Source organism: Phoxinus phoxinus (genome assembly GCF_949152265.1).
Source record: "Phoxinus phoxinus genome assembly, chromosome: 5".
NCBI classification, from domain to species: Eukaryota; Metazoa; Chordata; class Actinopteri; order Cypriniformes; family Leuciscidae; genus Phoxinus; species Phoxinus phoxinus.
The window spans coordinates 3,976,458-3,996,872 of NC_136880.1; the positions used below are offsets into that span (position 1 = coordinate 3,976,458).

The window sequence follows — 20,415 nt, forward strand, 5'->3', positions numbered from 1 at the left end:
TAGAGTTTTCTTATTTTTGGGGTTTTGGATTTGTGACGACCAGATCGGGACCAAGGAGTTGGTCCCCTCCTGAAATTGTAAACAATATCATTTTTGTTTATATATATCATTTTTGCTTACATGTTATTTTGGTTATATATCACTGGTTAATGTATTTTTTTCCTTTTGTTTGTTGGCAGGTCCTGGGCGCACGGGGGGCAGACGAGTGACCGAATTTGGTGGTGGTGTCCTAACTGTGTGCTGTGGTCTTCTCTTACATGAGTCGTTGAGTGTGCTGTGCTGGTGTGCGTGCACTGAGTAGAGTAATTTCCAAAAAGGTGATATCCTGAGACTGCCCCCTGGATGTGCCCAGGTCCCCCCACAGCCAACATTAGGATTTAGTAAATTGAAGTGATTGCTGGTCAACACCTTTTTAATGACAAATGTCTTTTAACGCTGAATGAAATAAACGTACATCTATTTTTGCAATTTATCTGTGTCTCTGACTCAACGTGATTAGGACCTGTGCGTGCCTTCTACATTAGAGTTACCGTTAGATTCCTGGGGTGAAATTCCCCAGGTGGCGTAGTCGAAAGTAGGTAAATTAGAACTGCCTGAGCAAACACCGCTTTGCCACACTAAAAAGCTGACATCAGTTCATCGCGATCTCATACATCTCTGTTATTATCAATTAAGCTGACTGCATAATGAATCTTTCATAATATCTACACTTTGTTTGTTATAATCAGAGGATTTGCCAGCATGCAGAATTCAGCCCTGAACAAAAAGTCAGTTTTGAGCAGTGAGGATCTTAAATGCTTCTGACTGGCCATTGCGTTCAAGAAATCAACGCATGTCGCTCAACGCTGCAAACATGTTACAAATAGAAACTCTAGCCTATAAATCATTTCTATTTTGTTTTAGTTGTTCTTGTTGCTTTTCTGCAACAGATGAATAACAATTTATTAGTTTTTATATGTTTTATTCATAGATATTTCTATTTAATCATTTTATTCTTCCGCAGCCCGCACACACAGAGTGAGTGCATTACCGCCGCGCTCGCACTCGGCCATCAAATCTAGTCCCGCGCCGCACGTCTCTAGATCACGGGCCCGGCCCGAGTATAGCGGCGGGAAATAACGGGCTCGGGCAGAGAATCTAAGCTCTAAACAGGACAGAGTAATGCGGCGGTGATTGCTCTTATACTTTTTTTTGACGAAGTAGTTGAGGCGGCAGTCGTGTGTTGCTTAGGCGGCCAAAATGCTGCGGGAAACCCTGTGTTACGTTAACATGCCGGACACCTATTCAGCCTGTTGTTCTCTGTGCTATTGTGGAGCTGAATAACTTGCCTTTCCAGATTAAATGTCTGTTCTCGGTCTTGGATTTTGTGATATAAATTTCTAAATAAATGCGATTTATAGTCCAGTGCGACTTATATATGTTTTTTTCCTCTTCATGAAGCATTTTTTGACTGATGCGACTTTTACTACGGAGCGACTTATAGTCCGGAAAATACGGTACATGTATTACAATTATTGAATAAATAGTGTTGACCAAATGTAGATGTACAATTTGGCTTAAATTGTGTTACTCTGTCTTGTCTCTTACTTTTGTTTGTAGGATCTTGAGAGCAAAATAATCACATTTCTGAGGAATGAACTGGAGAAGTTAAAGAAAATATTACAAAATGAGAACACACAACACTTTGTGAAGGACTTTATTGAGAACAGATCCAGTATCAAGGAATCAGCTCTTGATCTCACACTACATTACCTGAGAGAGATGAAGCAAGATGAAGCTGCTGATGCTCTAGAAGGTGAGAGACTCATGATCATCTGTCAGATTGTCTCTTATAAATGTAGGAGAGAAAATAAGACTAAATCTATCTATGTTCTGTTCCTGTGTTTAGATGAGCTGTTCTTCATTCATCAGCTGAAATGTGGCCTAAAGAAGAAGTATCAATGTGTGTTTGAAGGAATTGCGAAGCAAGGTGACTCCACACTTCTGAATAACATCTACACAGATCTCTATATCACTCAGGGTGGCAGGGAACAGGTCAATACTGAACATAAGGTGAGACAGATTGAAGCTGCTTCCAGGCGTCATGAAGCACAAGAGATACAGGTTGAATGCACACATTTGTTTGAAGCGCCTGAACAAAACAAGGAGATCCGAACTGTACTGACAAAAGGAGTCGCTGGCATCGGGAAATCAGTCTCTGTGCAAAAGTTTGTTCTGGACTGGGCTGAAGGAAAAGAAAATCAAGATATCAGCTTCATATTTCCTCTTCCATTCAGAGAGATGAACTTAAAGGAGAAAGAAAAACTAAGTTTGATGGACCTTATAACTAATTTTTTCCCAGAGACAAAAGGACTGAACCTTACAAGAAGGAATCAGTTCAAAGTGCTGTTCATTTTTGATGGACTGGACGAATGTCGCCTTCCTCTGAAGTTTGATTGTAATGAGACGTGGCGTGATGTATCGTCACCAGCCTCTCTGGATGTTCTCCTAACGAACCTCATGAAGGGAAATCTGCTTCCTTCTGCTCTCATCTGGATCACCACCAGACCAGCAGCTGCCAGTAAGATTCCTCCTGACTGCATCGACCGGCTGACGGAGATACGAGGATTCAGCGACGCACAGAAGCAAGAGTACTTCAAAAAAAGATTCACTGATCAGAATCAGGCCAACACAATCATAGATCATGTTAAACAATCAAAGAGTCTCTTCATCATGTGCCACATCCCCGTCTTCTGCTGGATTTCAGCCACTGTTCTCCAGAACATTCTGGAGGAGAAACGAAATAATGATGTGAACATTCAGGCTGATGAGATCTCTAAAACACTGCAGGAATCAAACACTGAAGACACTCCCAAGACTCTGACACAAATGTACACACACTTTCTCCGCTTTCAGATCCAGCAGAGCCGCCGAAAGTATGATGGAGAATACACACCAGATGTTTCCTGGGATAAAGGCGCCATCCTTTCACTGGGGAAACTGGCATTTCATCAGCTGGAAAGAAGCAACCTGATCTTCTATGACACAGACCTGGAAGCCTGTGGTCTTGACGTCTATAAGGCATCAGTGTACTCAGGCATGTGTACCCAGATCTTTAAGGAGGAAACAGGGATCGTTCTTGGGACCATGTACTGCTTTGTTCACTTGAGCATTCAAGAGTTTATTGCAGCCCTTTATGCACATCTGTTTCTAGACATCACCAAGACAAGTGTGTTTGATCATGAGTCTGCAGAACCGAAAAACAGAAATGAAACCATGATTGATTTTCTCAAGACTGCAGTGGACAAGGCGCTCGAGAGTGACAATGGACACCTGGACCTTTTCCTTCGCTTCCTCCTCGGTCTGTCGCTCCAGTCCAATCGACGACTCTTACGAGGTCTGTTGACACAGCAAGACAGCAATGACCAGAGCAACAAGGAAATAGTTCAGTACATCAAGCAGAAATTAGAAGATGATCTTCCTGCAGAGAGATCCATCAATCTGTTCTACTGTCTGAATGAACTGAACGACCAAACTCTGGTGAAAGAGATTCAGAGCCACCTTAGCAAAGGAAGTCTCTCATCTGGTGACCTTTCACCTGCCCAGTGGTCTGCTTTAGTATTTGTGTTGTTGACATCAGATGAAGAGATGGAGGAGTTTGAGCTTCAGAAATTCAAGAAATCAGACGAGTGTCTCATTAGATTATCGGCAGTCATTAAAACCTCCAGAAGAGCCCTGTAAGTCTTTAATATATTTTGTTATATTATGTTTAGCTCTCATCTGAAAAATGCATTTATCTACATTACTCTGTAGTGATTCCCCGTCATGAACCTATACCTGTAAAGCCTGACATATGAAATAGTTTTGTGTGTGTGTGTGTGTGTGTGTGTGTGTGTGTGTGTGTGTGTGTGTGTGTGTGGAGACAGTTTATCAAACCTTAAAGGTCCCGTTTTTCGTGTGTTTTTGAAGCTTTGATTGTGTTTACAGTGTGCAATATAACATGTATTCATGTTTCGCGTGTAAAAAAAAACTGTATTTTTCACAAAATTTACTTATCTGTATACCGGTGTTTTCACTTTCCTAAAAACGGCTGATTACTTCCTTGTTCTATGAAGTCCCTCCTTCAGAAATACGTAACGAGTTCTGATTGTGCCAGCGAACCGCTGGCACAAGGCACAAGGAACCCTGTGTTGTGATTGGACAGCAGGTTAGCGCACGTTGCCCGGAAAGGTCACGCCTCTTACCATAGTGGAGATGCATGCGCTCAGTGTTATTGTAAGGTAATTTGACTCCGGGATGAAAATAACAGCGTCTCGACGACATGGCGACAAACGCACTCTACAAACGCAACTCTTCCTCTTCCTGGAGCGCAACAAGACCACGCGCCTTTTTTTGTGTATTCCTGTGGGCGGAGGTTAGTCAAAAAACTGTTCTAGTGACGTCATTAAAGTAGGAAGTAAAGGATGTAGTCCAAACCGGCCGTTCGCTGTAGGCTTTGAAAGGGGACTTCTGTAAAAATAAAATATCTCGCTTGGCATTGAACTTTGAGCTTTATAATTTTACAGGTATTATTTATGCTCTAACAGCAACATTACACACTAGCTAAAGTTTAAAAAATGGAATCACGAAGAACGGGACCTTTAAGACAAAATATAAAAGACCATGTAAAAATGTTTGCATGTTTGTTTTGTATCATAAGATACACCAGACTTGTATGACTTATATAGAATTATATATATATTAGCTCATATTCATACTTGAGGAAGAAAAAAAAACATATTTTATTCATATACCCAAACTGGGGAGAAAGAATGTAATTTGGTACAGATGTTATTTATATTGCCAAAAAGTAAGATGAAATTCTGAAAGATTATAGTATAAAACATTGATATTTTTATAAAATAGGCTAGTTAAATAAAGTACATATATATTACCACATCATATATTAGTTGTCCCCCTGTTTCTCCCAGTAATTAGATATTTTAAATGAGTAATTATTTAGTTTAATGTAATAATAATGTAATGCAATATGTAGATTGAGAGATTTGTAAAAAAATAGATGTTTTAAATTTAACAATGTAGTGTGGTACATTGCGAACAAAGGTCAGATGCATAAACTTTTATGCATAAATGTCTGGTCTAAAACTGGCATAGCAACCTGTGCTTTAAAAAAGAAAAAAAGTAAAAATCGAGAATCGAATCGAACCGTGACCTTAGAATCGAAAATGTAATCGAATCGAGGATTTGGAGAATCGTGACACCCCTATTTGCTGTATATGCTGTTTATGTAAAAAATAAATTGAAAATGTATTTAATATTTATATATAGAAAATGTATTGTATGTGTTCCATCTAATTCTGTGTTGTGACTTATTGTAGGTTAAATTATTGTAACTTAACAGACAAAAGCTGTTCAGCTCTGGCTGCAGTTCTTGGATCAGACACCAATCTGAAAGAGCTGACCATGAACAATAATAATCTGCAGGATTCAGGAGTGAAGCTGATCTGCACGGGACTGAAGCATATAAAGTGTAAATTGGAGATACTGAGGTAAGTTGAGCCACAGGAGTCACATGACTAGAGTGAGGTGCGATGACTGACAGGACGATGCCGGAGGCAAAGGCGCAAAAGAGAACTTTTGTGAAAAATTCAAAGATATTTAATTTATTTGTTACAACGTGGGTATACCATATCAATCCTGTCATTGTGCTATTTTATTGTTGTTGTGTTTTTTCATCGAGTAATATTGAAGTGACATTAAGCATTAATGTTGTTCCAAGAAAAGGAAAGGTCTAACATTAAATATCAGCAGAGGTGGAAAGTCCAGGTTCAGAAAGTAAAAGTCCTCCTCAGTATTTCGTTCCAATCACCTGGATTTGCTAATTAGCACAGTTTTTCAGCCAGGAGATAGAACTAATTAGTGAAATAAGCTGACTGAGTTCATGGGTGGAATAAACATATGGCAGGACTTTTACTTTCTGACCCCTGGACTTTCCACCTCTGAATATCAGAATAAGAGCTAGAGATCCTGAGGGTCATTGTCAAATATCTTTTTTTGTAAAAAAAGTGCACCACACAGTTCTGGGATGCAGCTACTAAAGGCCGGAAGCTAGTTATTTTAGTCGATAACATTTTAAATAAGGATATTTTTCTAAAGTCGAAGGCCTTTATTAACCCCCAGAGCCGTGTTGAGCTCTTTTATCATGGATGGATGCACTTTGATATATACAGCCATTCACTGCCATTACAAAGCTTGGAAGAGCCAAGGCATTTTTTATCATGGATGGATGCACTTTGATGGACATAATCTATCATTCTGATTGTATTTGTCTAAAAATATTTGAACTCTCTTGCTATAATACCCTCCCCATTCGCGACACGATCACACTTGAGTTGATCACCTCCCAATTTACACATCATTCCCTTCATCCGTGCCTATCTGAATTCACCCGAAAATATGGTTTATTATTAACTATTATCATACAGTATTATTCATTTGAAATGTCTCAGTGCTTCTGGTACAAAGGTCTCATTCCCACAGAAGTAAACCAAAAAGGTAATAAGGTGTGGAGAGTTTAGAGATATCTTGTGAACTGCTGTGGGTGTGCCCCCATGTAAATCAACTTCTGGCCCCAGTAAGTCTGGGACGGTGATTTATGTAAATTCCCATTTTGACTTCATGTTTACATTTAAAAAGAGGTTTCTGCCTTGGTCTGAGTATTTAGGAAGATGCTGAAGAAAGTCAAGTCAAGTCAAGAATATTTGTATAGCGCTTTTCACAATACAGATTGTATCAAAGCAGCTTTCACAGTATTAAATTAAAATAATAATAAAACGTCCATGTTTGGTAATGCTAATCAATAGTATTATTCATTGATTAATTAAATTGAATATCCCCAACTGAGCAAGCCAAAGGCAGCAGTGGCAAGGAAACTAAAAACTCCATCAGGTGACCTAATGGTGACCTAAAACTCCATCAGGTGACCTAATGGAGAAAAAAAAAACTTGGGAGAACCCAGGCTCAGTCGGGGGCCAGTTCTCCTCTGGTGGTTATGAACTAGAGGCCGGATTTAACTGTAAGATTAAAAAATGTATATGAATGCCTGGCTGAAGAGATGCGTCTTTAGTCTAGTTTTGAACTGGGAGAGCGAGTCTGAGCAACGAACAGTATCAGGAAGGCTATTCCAGAGTTTTGGAGCTAAATGTGAAAATGCTCTCCCTCCTTTGGTGGACCTAGATATCCTAGGTATAACCAAAAGCCTCGAATTTAGTGATCTTAAAGAGTGCGATGGATTATAGGGCGATAGAAGATCCGTTAAATAGACTGGAGCTAAGCCGTTTAGGGCTTTATAAGTCAGTAACAATACCTTATAATTAATACGGAACTTTATAGGTAACCAGTGTAGAGATGATAAGATTGGTGTTATATGATCATATTTTCTTGATCTAGTAAGAACTCTAGTGGCTGCATTTTGGACTAACTGTAGCTTGTTTATTGAGGATGCAGGACAACCAGCTAATAGAGCATTACAGTAATCTAGTCTCAAGGTCATGAATGCATGAACTAACTTTTCTGCATCAGAAACTGATAGCATATTACGTAGCTTAGCAATGTTTCTAAGGTGGAAAAAGGCAGTTTTTGTAACATATGAAATATGATTTTTAAAAGACAGGTTGCAGTCTAGTATGACACCCAGGTATTTTACTGTAGAGGATAAAGTAGCAGGACATCCTACTATGTTAAAGTTGTATTGTGAGAGGTTTTGTGGGTGGTTTTTTGAACCGATAAGTAGTACCTCTGTCTTGTCTGGATTTAATAAAAGAAAATTACGCGTCATCCAATCTTTTATATCTTTAACACACTCTGTCAATTTTGATAATTTAGCGTTTTCATCCGGCCGTGATGAAATATATATTTGAGTGTCATCAGCATAACAATGGAAACTAATTCCATGTTTCTTTATAATATTTCCAAGTGGCAGCATATATATTGAGAATAATAGAGGGCCTAGCACAGATCCCTGCGGCACTCCATAGTTTACTGAAGTTATGATCGATTTTTCTCCATTTAAATAGACAAAATGGTAGCGGTCAGATAAGTATGATCTGAACCAGCTTAATGCTTGTCCTTGAACGCCAGTATAATTTTGTAGTCGATCTAAGAGTATTGTGTGATCTATAGTATCGAACGCAGCCGTAAGATCGAGTAAAACTAGTATTGAGATACAGCCTTGGTCCGAAGCTAAAAGTAAATCATTAGTGATTTTAACGAGCACAGTTTCAGTGCTATGATGTGGCCTGAATCCAGACTGAAACTTTTCATAGATGTCATTTTCTTACAAAAAAGAGCTCAGTTGAGCGGACACAACTTTTTCTAATATTTTAGACATAAATGGAAGATTTGAAATGGGTCTATAATTTGCTAGATTATGTGGGTCTAATTGTGGTTTCTTAATGAGTGGTTTTATAACTGCCAGTTTAAATGTTTTTGGAACATGACCTAAAGATGAGTTAATGATATTGAGGAGAGGCTCTTCCACTACAGGTAACACTTCTTTCAGTAGTTTAGTTGGTATCGGATCTAATAAGCATGTTGTTGTTTTAGATGAAGTGATAAGTTTGTTTAACTCTTTTTGTTCTATAGTTGTAAAGCACTGTAATTGTTCTTGCGGGGTGATAATTGAGGCTGATTTTTAAGGCGCGATTGAAGATTGAACGTTTACAATTGTGGTTCTGATGCTTTCTATTTTCTCAGTGAAAAAGTTCATGAAATCATTACTGCTAAACTGTAACGGGATATTTTGGTCAGGTGACGTCTGTTTATTTATTAGTCCAGCCACGGTGTTAAATAAAAACCTTGGATTATTTTGGTTGTTTTCTATTAGTTTGCAGAGATGCTCAGCCCTTGCCGCTTTTAGGGCCTTTTTATAACGTGACATACTGTCTTTCCACGCGATTCTAAAGACTTCTAAATTAGTTTGTTTCCATTTACGCTCTAATTTACGGGTTTCTCTCTTTAGAACATGCGAAGTATTGTTGTACCATGGTGCTTTACTTTTCTCTCTGACCTTTTTTAATCTAATGGGTGCAACAATATCCAATGTTCTAGAGAGAATGGTGCTCATAGTGCTAGTAACTTCCTCTAATTCATCTGTTTGTTTGGGTACAGGCAGTAACTGAGACAAATCAGATAAGCAATTTGAGAAATGATCTATGGTGGATGGAAGGATTGTTCTGCCTGGTCGGTAATTTCAGTGCAAAAACTGTTTAATATACTGCAAATAGCCTACTAGTTTTTTATGTTTATTTATAAATCATTTAGGCGGACAGACACTGCGCAGCTAATTAATCTAATGTCTAACTTTAATTTCAAGTGTATGCGTTTGGTATCATGGCGGCTATACCAAAGTATCTTTGATTGTGTAAGCGTGAATGTGACCGATCTCAGGTATATAGCAATTACCTCTGTTTAGTGAACGAAGCTGGCGAGATTGTGAGCGTGAGGACCTCTGAGCGACATAGCTTCCTAACATGAACGGGTAAAATATAAGTAAAAAATTAAATAGAACAATCGAATGTATTGCTAAACTATTATATAATTGACCAATAACCAATTGACAATCTAACTTAAATTCGAGGTTGTGATAAAATGGAGTCAGATATATAAAATGGAGTCAGATAAAAGCTTAAATGGAATTAACGGGAAACCCCCATTTGGACCGATAAACAGGCTTACACAGTTTTAGATAATTGTAATCTCGAAAGTGATGTTGATGTCTAACATATTAAAGATGTATGTGCCTTATTAATCTGTTCTAGACTCTGTAACTGCAGTGTGACAGAAGAAGGTTATAAAGCTCTGGCTTCAGCTCTGAGATCAAACCCTTCACACCTGATAGAGCTGGATCTCACAGGGAATGATCCTGGAGAATCAGGAGTGAAGCAGCTCAGTGATTTACTACAGGATCCAGACTGCCAACTGAAGACACTGAGGTGAGATGGGATCAAATAATGAACTAAATTAGTTATATGGGGGCTAAATATTCATAACTAATATAGTATTTTAGCTTGACAATTAGCTTGACAATTTGTTGCATCAAAATGATCAAGATCAGATCAGATGCTGCAGCTTCTGTCATGATGATGATAAACATCAACACAGTTTAGTTGTGATACGAGCTAAAGGTCAAATAGACATTATGGGTCAGTATTTGGGCTGCTATTCGGGAGTATACCTTAATCATTGAAATGCACAATATTTATTTTTGTGCACACTTCTCATCAAAATTCTAGATAATCTTTTAGTGAAATAGTTTTCTAAACACAATAGTTTTCCACCAAGCCCAGATTCACTGCATCTCTACAGCAGGTCTATGAGTCTCCAGATGTTCACAAACATGCAGTTTCACAAGCCAGTTTTCTCTGTGCTGACGTTTCTCACTTCTCCTGCTTAAAAGCCAGAAATATCTTAATTTTACACTCTGTATTGTAATGAGACGTTTCTCTTATGAATCTGCTTTAGGACTGTGTGCCGCTCTAGTTTCTTTTTTATTTTATTTAAATGTACAAAGAAAATGAAAAATTGTATCATATGAACCTTTTGTAATGTAACAGACATTTAGTTGAGAACTGAACTGACTCTTCTGCAGGTTTGTGAGTCCTTCTGCAGAGGAAGCCTGTCAGTATGTGAATAGAGTTGTGGGTATAAACCCGTTACTCCAGAGAAAGCTGAATCTGAGGGGACATGAACCAGGAGACACACGAGTGAATCAGATCGCTGCTCTACTGCAGGATAAACACTGTCGACTTAACACACTGACGTGAGTATTGCTCATTTATTTATAATATTGCTTTACTTTTAGTTGTAATGTTAGCTGATGATCATATTTCCTCACTTGTTTGAGTCAGAGCATTTTTTTCACAAAGAGCCACAACAATTTATAGTAATATAATTAAACAGCAAATTAAAAACACACAATTAAAACGTGATATCAAGCTTTAAATATTTGGTTAAGACAGACAGTTGGATCATGGTTCAATAATTATTTCAGTAACTGTAGAGGCAGAACAATGTTTTTTGTGACATCTGAATCAGAAATGTTCATAACTGCTTTCAATCAATGTTTGTATTTCCCAAAATGTCTAATTTTGAATAGAATATACTATGGCACAGTAACTTGTAAAAATTTAACAAGTGCATTTTAAAAGTCTGTGATCAGTATCTGCCTATAATAAGATCCACTGAACGCTAGTGATTTCGAAACACATTCATGAAGCTACGAAACTTTACAAATCTTTTGTTTCGAACCAGAGGTTCAGAGCGTGTATCAAACTGCCAAACTCGCATGATTTCAGGAAACGAGGCTAAGTTATGTTTGGAAATGTCAATGGTTCACCACAGGGGGACGATGATCTCTGTGACCCCATGAATCATGCAGATTTATGCAGAATCATGGGGGCGGCAGTGGCTTAATGGTTCATGTAGTAGGTTGTCTAAAAACCGGAAGGGTGGTTCTATCCCCGGTTCCACCTGACCAAGTGTCGAGGTGTCCATGACACCTAACCCCAGCTGCTCCCGACGAGCTGGATGGCGCCTGTATATTGCATGTAGGGTTGGGTATCGTTTCAATTTTAGCGATTCCGATTCCAATTCTGCTTATCGAATCCGGTTCTTATCGCTTCTTGTTTCCGATTCCAATAAAAAAAAAATTTAAATTTTAAAAAATTTAAGAAAAAAAGGGCAAATACTTGAAGAATAAATATTTCCTGAATTATTCAATGTTTTTGGACTAATCAGTTCAATAATGGTTCAATTGCTCACCCATAAAGACAGTCACGTGTCGCCCCCTACTGGCTTAATGATGCAAGTTACACAAACACAGACAAGTGGAATAATACAGTGAACAGTCCCAGTGCTGATACTGGTGAAATATTCAAACACATTCAAGGTATACAAATATATATTTATACAATAATACTATTATGGAAATATATTTAATAGGTACTTTTGCTGTTAAATTGAGCTTATAGTTTCCCTTGTTATAGCAAAGAACATAATATCTGTGTTCAATATGAATCCATTGTAATAATGATAATCTCACCCTGGGCACAGTATGCAATACTTGCTCTTCCTCTCTCATCTCCATCACATTCTCTCTTTCTTCTTCTCTTTGTTGTTAGTCCGCTGAAGCAGCTCAGATGAGGTCGTTTATCGTGGTGATGTGCAATATCATTACAGCATCAAAGTAGAGTTAATATTAGGCAGTTACTTCACAACCTTCATTAAATAGACCATATACTGTATAGCCCCTTTTCAGCGTTGCATTTTCACAGCGATCTTGTTTATTTATGAATGAACGGCTCGTTTTAAAATCTTCCCGGTCTACTGACATTTGTTAAGACATCTGCTTAAAACATTACCATGCTCATGATAACTTTCATTAACTCTACAATAAGTAAATCCACTTCAACAGCTAATTACTCCTGGACAGCGATGCCATAGAGATATAGAGAGCGACCGCAAAAACAGAAGTTGAAAGACAATATTCTAAAGATGCGGCGCACTTGTTTCTCTGGCGTATAACGTCGAAAAATTACCAAGGTCTCATTGGTGTGTACGGCCCTGCATGAGGGCTGTCACGTACGCACACACAAACAGGTAGATCCAAAAGCAGTATTATTTATTAGGGTAATCCGTACTCACAAAACCAGTCCAGGCAAGGGTCAAAAACCATATAAGCAGTCCAAAAACAAGAAACAAACACTAAGACAAAGCAAGACAGATTCTGGGAAGCGCGTGACAAGAAACAAGGATTCCAGAACAAGTGATTAAACAGACAGGGAATAAATAGACAGACACTAACAAGGTGAGTGGGAACAGCTGAGTGTGATAATGAGTCCGACAAGGGTGATGGGGATTGTAGTCCAATAGTGACTGACACCTGTGGGGGAAAAGGACCTCTAGTGGCTACCCAGGGGACATCACCCAGACATTGTGACATAACCTCCCCTCTACGGAGCGGCTACCAGACGCTCCAAGACCCACAAAAAACAAACAAAACAAGAGTCCAGGAGGGAGGTGGAAAGGAGGATCAGGGGGAGGGATGGGACGGCCAGGACCATGCAGGGGAACATGAAAAGGGGGTGATGGCTTAGCCGGCGGCCAAGGCGAAGCAGACAGTCAATCGGGCGGCCAGGGCAGAAACGTCAGTCCAACTGGCGGCCACGGCGGAAGAACCCCTTCAGGCGGCCACGGCGGAGAAGACTCCACGGGCGGCCAGAGCGGATCAGACCCCTCGGGCGGCCGCGGCGGTGAAGACCCCTCGGGCGGCCAGGGCGGAGCCCTTCCCTCGGGCGGCCAGGGTGGATCCGGCTGTGCAGGCGGCCGGGACGGGGCAGGTCCTTCGGGCGGCCATGGCGGAGACGACCAGGGCGAAGACGACCACTCGGGCGACCATGGCACAGGAACAGCAACAGAACCCGGCTTGGGAACAGCAACAGACACCGGCTCAGGAACAGCAACAGACACCGGCTCGGGAACCGCAACAGACACCGGCTCGGGAACAGCAACAGACACCGGCTCGGGAACCGCAACAGACACCGGCTCAGGAACAGCAACAGACACCGGCTCAGGAACAGCAACAGACACCGGCTCAGGAACAGCAACAGACACCGGCTCAGGAAGACACCGGCTCAGGAACAGCAACAGACACCGGCTCAGGAACAGCAACAGACACCGGCTCAGGAACAGCAACAGACACCGGCTCAGGAACAGCAACAGACACCGGCTCAGGAACAGCAACAGACGTGACGTGAAGCTCAGGCTCAACAACAGATGTGACGTGAAGCTCAGCAGACGTGACGTGAAGCTCAGGCTCGGCAGACGTGACGTGAAGCTCAGGCTCGGCAGACGTGACGTGAAGCTCAGGCTTGGCAGACGTGACGTGACTCCTCCACGCATTCAGTACTGCCACTGCATAAAAGAGGTAGACAGCCCTCTTGGCCGTGGCAGGACTGATGGTGGGCAGCTCTGAGACGATCTCAGGGCTGACAGCGGAGTGCACAGGGATGACATCGGGCTGCACGGGGACAACCTCCGGGATGACAGCGGGCTGCACGGGGACGACCTCCGGGATGACAGCGGGATGCGCGGGGACGACCTCCGGGATGACAGCGGGCTGCGCGGGGACGACCTCCAAGACCAACGGACTCGGGACCACCGGGGCAGTCACGGAGGAAGTCTTCCTTCTCATCTTCCGTTTCGGTACCACCGGAACTGGAACAACCGGAACAGGGACCACCGGAACCAGTGGTGAAGGCCAGGGAAAATATCATGGCGACGAGACGCTGTGTTCTGAAGTGCGACTCAAAAGCCAACTTTTTTCATCTGCCCAAGGAGGAGCATTTGAAGACTAAGTGGCTACAATTCATATAACTATACCACAGAATAGTCCGAGCCTTGTGCTTTGTTCGCGCCATTTTGAAGACGATTGCTTTTTAAATGCAATCAAACTTGGATTCGCGAGCCAGCTGATATTGAAGGAAGGTTCAGTTCCAAGTGTATTTGCATCAGCTTCCTCCTCCGTATCACAACCTGTAAGTGTTATTAATAATTGTTGCTTTTATGTTTTATGTAGCATGCTTAATAATTATTTTGTTTGTTGTGTAAGCACCGTTTAGCTTCTAGGTCTTCAATGGCAATTGTATTGAGATATGTGAAGTGTTTGTCGTTGTTTTCGGAGTTGTCTTAAAGAATAGAATAATACCTCGTAGTAACGTAACTGCATTTTTTTTTTTTGTAAAAACGTTATGTTTATGCATCGGGTTAATGCAAACAAAGACTGATTGTGCTTTTACAATATGAACTCTGGGCTATGCTCGCTAACGTAACATTAAATTCTTTATCTTATTTTTAGTTTTTTACTACAAACTACAAAGCAGACTATAATCATTATTATAACACGATTTAATTGATAAAAGCATCATTGTACTCCGTGTTAAACAATAAGTATTATCTCTGTAAACACTGCTGGGTCATCTGACCAATCAACGCAGATTAGCGTCGCGCAAAGGAGGGGTTTGGAAAAATGAGTCGTTGAACGAATCATTTGGGAGTCGGTGAGCAAATTAGGTAAAAATAAATGCATATTATACGAAAACAAAAGTGTTTTTTGACATTGCATGCACGTAAAACTGTTGTTGGGGACTCCCTAAACAACATTAGGAACATTTTAAATGTCATAATAGGTGCCCTTTAAACGGCAAAGGTAAAGTATAAATTCAAATGATTGAGACCGATGTGAAGGGGGGGGAGAATTTATACATGCGTCACGTTTAGTCAATAAAGCTCTTCCGCAAAAGATACACTATTCCACCTCACATTCAGCCAATCACACGCTCTGAAAGCACGCTTCTACCTCACATTCAGCCAATCACACGCTCCGAAAGCACGCTTCTACTTCACATTCAGCCAATCACCAGACCGAAAGCGCGCTTCTACCTTACATTCAGCCAATCAGACGCTCCGAAAGCACGCTTCCACCTCACATTCATCCAATCATACGCTCCGAATGCACGCTTCTACCTCACATTCAGCCAATCACACGCTCCGAAAGCACGCTTCTACCTCACATTCAGCCAATCACACGCTCCGAAAGCACGCTTCCACCTCACATTCAGCCAATCACACGCTCCGAAAGCACGCTTCTACCTCACATTCAGCCAATCGCATGCTCCGAAAGCACTTTTTTAACAGCGGGGGTGGGGTGGGGGGCTCTCCCGTGTAGGGTTGTAACGGTGTGAGATTTTCACAGTATGGTAATGTCTCAGAAAATATTACTGTTTACGGTATTAAAGGCCAAAAATGAAAATTAGCCCATGATTTATTCAGCCTCAAGTCATCCTAGGTGTATATGGCATTCTTCTTTCAGAGTTATATTTAAAAAGTCCATTAAAGTGCCTCTATTCATCATAAAAGTGCTCCATACGGCTCCGGGGAATAAAGGCCTTCTAAAGCGAAGCAATGAGTTTAAGAAAAAAAATCCATATTTAACTTGTTACAAAGTAACATTCTAGCTTCCGGCCAAACGCAGTCTACTTGCGTCTAAAGCACAACTTACGCAATTTATGACGTTGAAGTAGCGTAGTGCGTCATGGCGTAGTGTAAATATCAGAAGTGCGTCGCATTACTCGCATAAATTGCGCTTTAGACTTAAGTGAAATCTGTATGTTCGTCTGGTCGGAAGCTAGTTATTTTACTTTGTAAAGTTTTAAATATGGATATTTTTCTAACACAAACTCATCGCTTTGCTTCAGAAGGCCTTTATTAACCTCGTGAGGAGCACTTTAATGATGGATAGATGCACTTTTATGGACTTCAAAACAGAAACGGCCATTCACTGCCATTATAAAGCTTGGAAGAGCCAGGAAATTTTTTAATATAACTCTCGAATCTGAAAGAAGAATGTCACATACACCTAGAATGACTTGAAAATGAATAAATCATGGGCTAATTTTCATTTTTGGGTTAACTATCCCTTTAATCAATTATTAAATTATTGTTATTATTATTATCATCAGTTAAAATGACAGTTAAATGAATGAAAACAGGTGTTTTGGTTTAACACATGCTTTTATTATAACATACTTAAAATTATTTGTTTGTTGTGTTTATTACAATTTCAATAAAACATGTCTAATCAACTAAATTCAATAACTGACCAATGACCATTAGATTAACAACTATTTTTAACATTAATAATTTATTGAAATGTTTAAGAATAATCCTATGAAATGTATTTTATTCAAAAAATGAACGTTTCTTTTTATGATTTAATACAAATAAATGTAAACTGTTATCCTTTAATTTTTTGGGAAAGTTCTGCAGAACAGATTTATTAAATTAAACCATGGACAAAAAAAGTATTCCTTAAATAATGTTTAATTTTTTTAAATTCATATTATTGTTATTATTTTGAGAAGTACGTTCTATTGTAGGCATACAATAGTAATATAGGCTATTTCTGTCATAATTTTTCCTAGTTAAACCAAACTTTTATTTTGACGGGTTCTATGTTTCCTCCTTTTGCAGCCACATTGCGTCCACATTTTTTGCAAATTGGATATCTATCCTCGAGGACAACCACGCGTTTTTCCTACATCTAAAGTATTCACATACTGGCCATGGTTCGCTTCATAAGAATTTGACGGCGTTTTACTTTCAGCTGGGTCTGCATCACCTTTTTTGCTCGTTTGTTCTCCCCATAGACGGTTCTCCCGCCCTTCAATCAATCAATGCAGTAGTTTACGGAGCGCGATTTTTTTTTTTTTTCCTTGTAAATTATTATTTTATTTATTTTTTACTCAGTAACGGATATGATTTAAAGATGGAGCGAAGTACAATACTTCAAACAAAATGTACTTAAGTAAAAGTAAAATTACAGATTTGAAAAACTACTTAAAAAAGTAGAAGTACACAAAAAAAACTACTCAATTACAGTTACCCGAGTAAATGTAATCCGTTACTTTCCACCTCTGAAAATAACCCATTTCCACTTATTTGGTAATACTTATAAGTGCTTTTATTATTTTCAGTGATGTTCAGCCTGTACATATCTGTTCACATCTCAAAAAAATTGTTTTAGGGGGTTTCATGACCCTTTAAAAATTATATGAAATGAATGTGTAAACTAACAAAAAGTAGTATATTTAAATGAACAATGTATAGTCTTTCTCTGTTACCTGCATCTGGATATCCCTGTTTATTTGTCAGCAGAAGTCTGCTGGATGAAGCTAAACACGTTAGTTGATCATCATAAATCTGATTAATTTTATTTTCTCTTTCTGTCTTTAGTCTGAGTGATTGCAGTATCACAGAGAAACAGAGTCTCATCCTGACTTCAGCTCTGAGCTCAAACCCGTCACACCTGAGAGATCTGGACCTGAGCGGGAATACACTAGGAGACTCTGGAGTGGAAAACCTCAGTGATCTACTGATGAACCCACAATTCAAGCTGGAGAAACTACAGTTAGTGTCATTATACTGTACAGCAATTACAGTGTGACTGAAGTTTATTTATCTAAAGAGAGCAGGGTTTATGTTTCATTGTTTATAGCAGTGCACTTTCTGGGGTTTCCCTATTGCTCACATTTGTATGTGTTTTTATCTAGATAGTAATGGTTTAATTTCCAGCATTTGATACAATATACTGATTGTGTACATGCAGAAATCTGCCTTTTCAACAGAGAATAAAGAAGAGAGACGTCAAATAAATAGTTAAAATGGAAGAGAAGAAACCGTGTCTTCCAGCGCACAGAACTAGTGTGACTGGGTTTCAGAACAGACTATTGGACACTAAATGCTGCTGTAGCTCTTCAATAAGATGATCATCATAGATGTGAACTATTGTTCTTTCTCTATCTTCAGTCTGAGTTATTGCAGTATTACAGAGAAACAGAGTCTCATCCTGACTTCAGCTCTGAGATCAAACCCGTCACAACTGAGAGATCTGGACCTGAGCGGGAATACACTAGGAAAAACAGGAGTGAAGCACTTATGTGCCGTACTGAAGGATTCACACTGTAAACTGGAGAGATTGAGGTCAGTCACATTCACATACAAGAATCAAAATGCTTAAAATCACTTCAACAGTTTAAGGCGAGACACTACAGGTGAATAGGGTAATATTTTAACTAGCAGATATCACCATGAAATTTTACCAGTTGATTCCCTACATTAAGATGAGAAAAAATGTATTACAAGTTCCCTTTCGAGGGAACTCGAACTGTGTCGATTGACACTTTGGGGGGAACGTCCTTAGCGTAACGCATCTGAAGTATGAATGAAACTAATCCAATCCTGATTGGTGCTGCGTTCATGATGTATCGTGTGACGGCATACACGGAAGCTTACAAAAGGAAGCCGGCACAAGACAGAGTTAGCTTTTTGCTCTTCAGCAAGCGCTCTGTGTAAAACAAACTGTCTGTCCTATTTGGTGTTGTTTGTCCCATAAGAATTGTCCCAAATAAAGCATTGCAATATAGAATCTAGTGGCTCAGATCTCGCGTTTGCCGAGGCAGCGTGCAGATTTCGGGTCTACTCTGCAGTAAGATTCTGTGGCTGGGATCTCGCGCTGTTGAGGCAGCACGAAAGATTTAAGGTCTGCATTACAATACAGAATCTATAGTGGCTCGGATATCGCGTTTGCCGAGGAAACATGCAGATTTCGGGTCTACTCTGCAATAAAGATTCTGTGGCTGGGATCTCAGCGCGAAGATTTAAGGTCTGCATTGCAATACAGAATCTATAGTGGCTCGGATCTCACGTTTGCCGAGGCAGCGTGCAGATTACGAGTCTACTCTGCAGTAAGATTCTGTGGCTGGGATCTCGCGCTGTTGAGGCAGCACGAAAGATTTAAGGTCTGCATTACAATACAGAATCTATAGTGGCTCGGATATCGCGTTTGCCGAGGAAACATGCAGATTTCGGGTCTACTCTGCAATAAAGATTCTGTGGCTGGGATCTCAGCGCGAAGATTTAAGGTCTGCATTGCAATACAGAATCTATAGTGGCTCGGATCTCACGTTTGCCGAGGCAGCGTGCAGATTACGAGTCTACTCTGCAGTAAGATTCTGTGGCTGGGATCTCGCGCTGTTGAGGCAGCACGAAAGATTTAAGGTCTGCATTACAATACAGAATCTATAGTGGCTCGGATATCGCGTTTGCCGAGGAAACGTGCAGATTTCGGGTCTACTCTGCAGTAAGATTCTGTGGCTGGGATCTCGCGCTGTTGAGGCAGCACGAAAGATTTAAGGTCTGCATTACAATACAGAATCTATAGTGGCTCGGATATCGCGTTTGCCGAGGAAACATGCAGATTTCGGGTCTACTCTGCAATAAAGATTCTGTGGCTGGGATCTCAGCGCGAAGATTTAAGGTCTGCATTGCAATACAGAATCTATAGTGGCTCGGATCTCACGTTTGCCGAGGCAGCGTGCAGATTACGAGTCTACTCTGCAGTAAGATTCTGTGGCTGGGATCTCGCGCTGTTGAGGCAGCACGAAAGATTTAAGGTCTGCATTACAATACAGAATCTATAGTGGCTCGGATATCGCGTTTGCCGAGGAAACGTGCAGATTTCGGGTCTACTCTGCAATAAAGGGTGTATTCACACCAGGAAAGTCCGACAGGTCACTTGCTTTGGTCCGGACCAAATAATTTTTGTTTTTTTTGTTTGGTACGGTTCGCTTTCACACTGCTCTTTTTGCAAGTGAACCAAAATTTGTAAACAAAACCACACGTGTGCTAAGGTCGTCCATTCATTGGACAAGGATTCTCAAGTAGGGAAATTAGGAAGTGCACACTTCCACACACACACTCCCACCATCCTTGTATTGTAACTATCGTTACATTATATGAACTCGCTCGTATTCATGCAAA

At 40.2% G+C, this 20,415-nt stretch overlaps 1 protein-coding gene across 1 annotated transcript in view; it reads left to right on the plus strand.

The window, feature by feature from the left end:
- Positions 1 to 1,253: 1,253 nt before the first annotated feature.
- Positions 1,254 to 20,415, plus strand: part of LOC306998333 (NACHT, LRR and PYD domains-containing protein 3-like) — a gene marked incomplete at its 3' end in the record, with an annotated part of 34,487 nt that continues 15,325 nt past the window's right edge. Inside the window, exons 1-8 of the mRNA XM_079612298.1 lie at positions 1,254 to 1,496; positions 1,600 to 1,795; positions 1,889 to 3,716; positions 5,358 to 5,528; positions 9,798 to 9,971; positions 10,628 to 10,798; positions 17,830 to 18,003; positions 18,403 to 18,576. Of these exons, the coding sequence (XP_079468424.1) occupies positions 1,762 to 1,795; positions 1,889 to 3,716; positions 5,358 to 5,528; positions 9,798 to 9,971; positions 10,628 to 10,798; positions 17,830 to 18,003; positions 18,403 to 18,576 (2,726 nt within the window). The 5' untranslated portion in view covers positions 1,254 to 1,496; positions 1,600 to 1,761. The remainder of the gene's footprint in view (positions 1,497 to 1,599; positions 1,796 to 1,888; positions 3,717 to 5,357; positions 5,529 to 9,797; positions 9,972 to 10,627; positions 10,799 to 17,829; positions 18,004 to 18,402; positions 18,577 to 20,415) is intronic.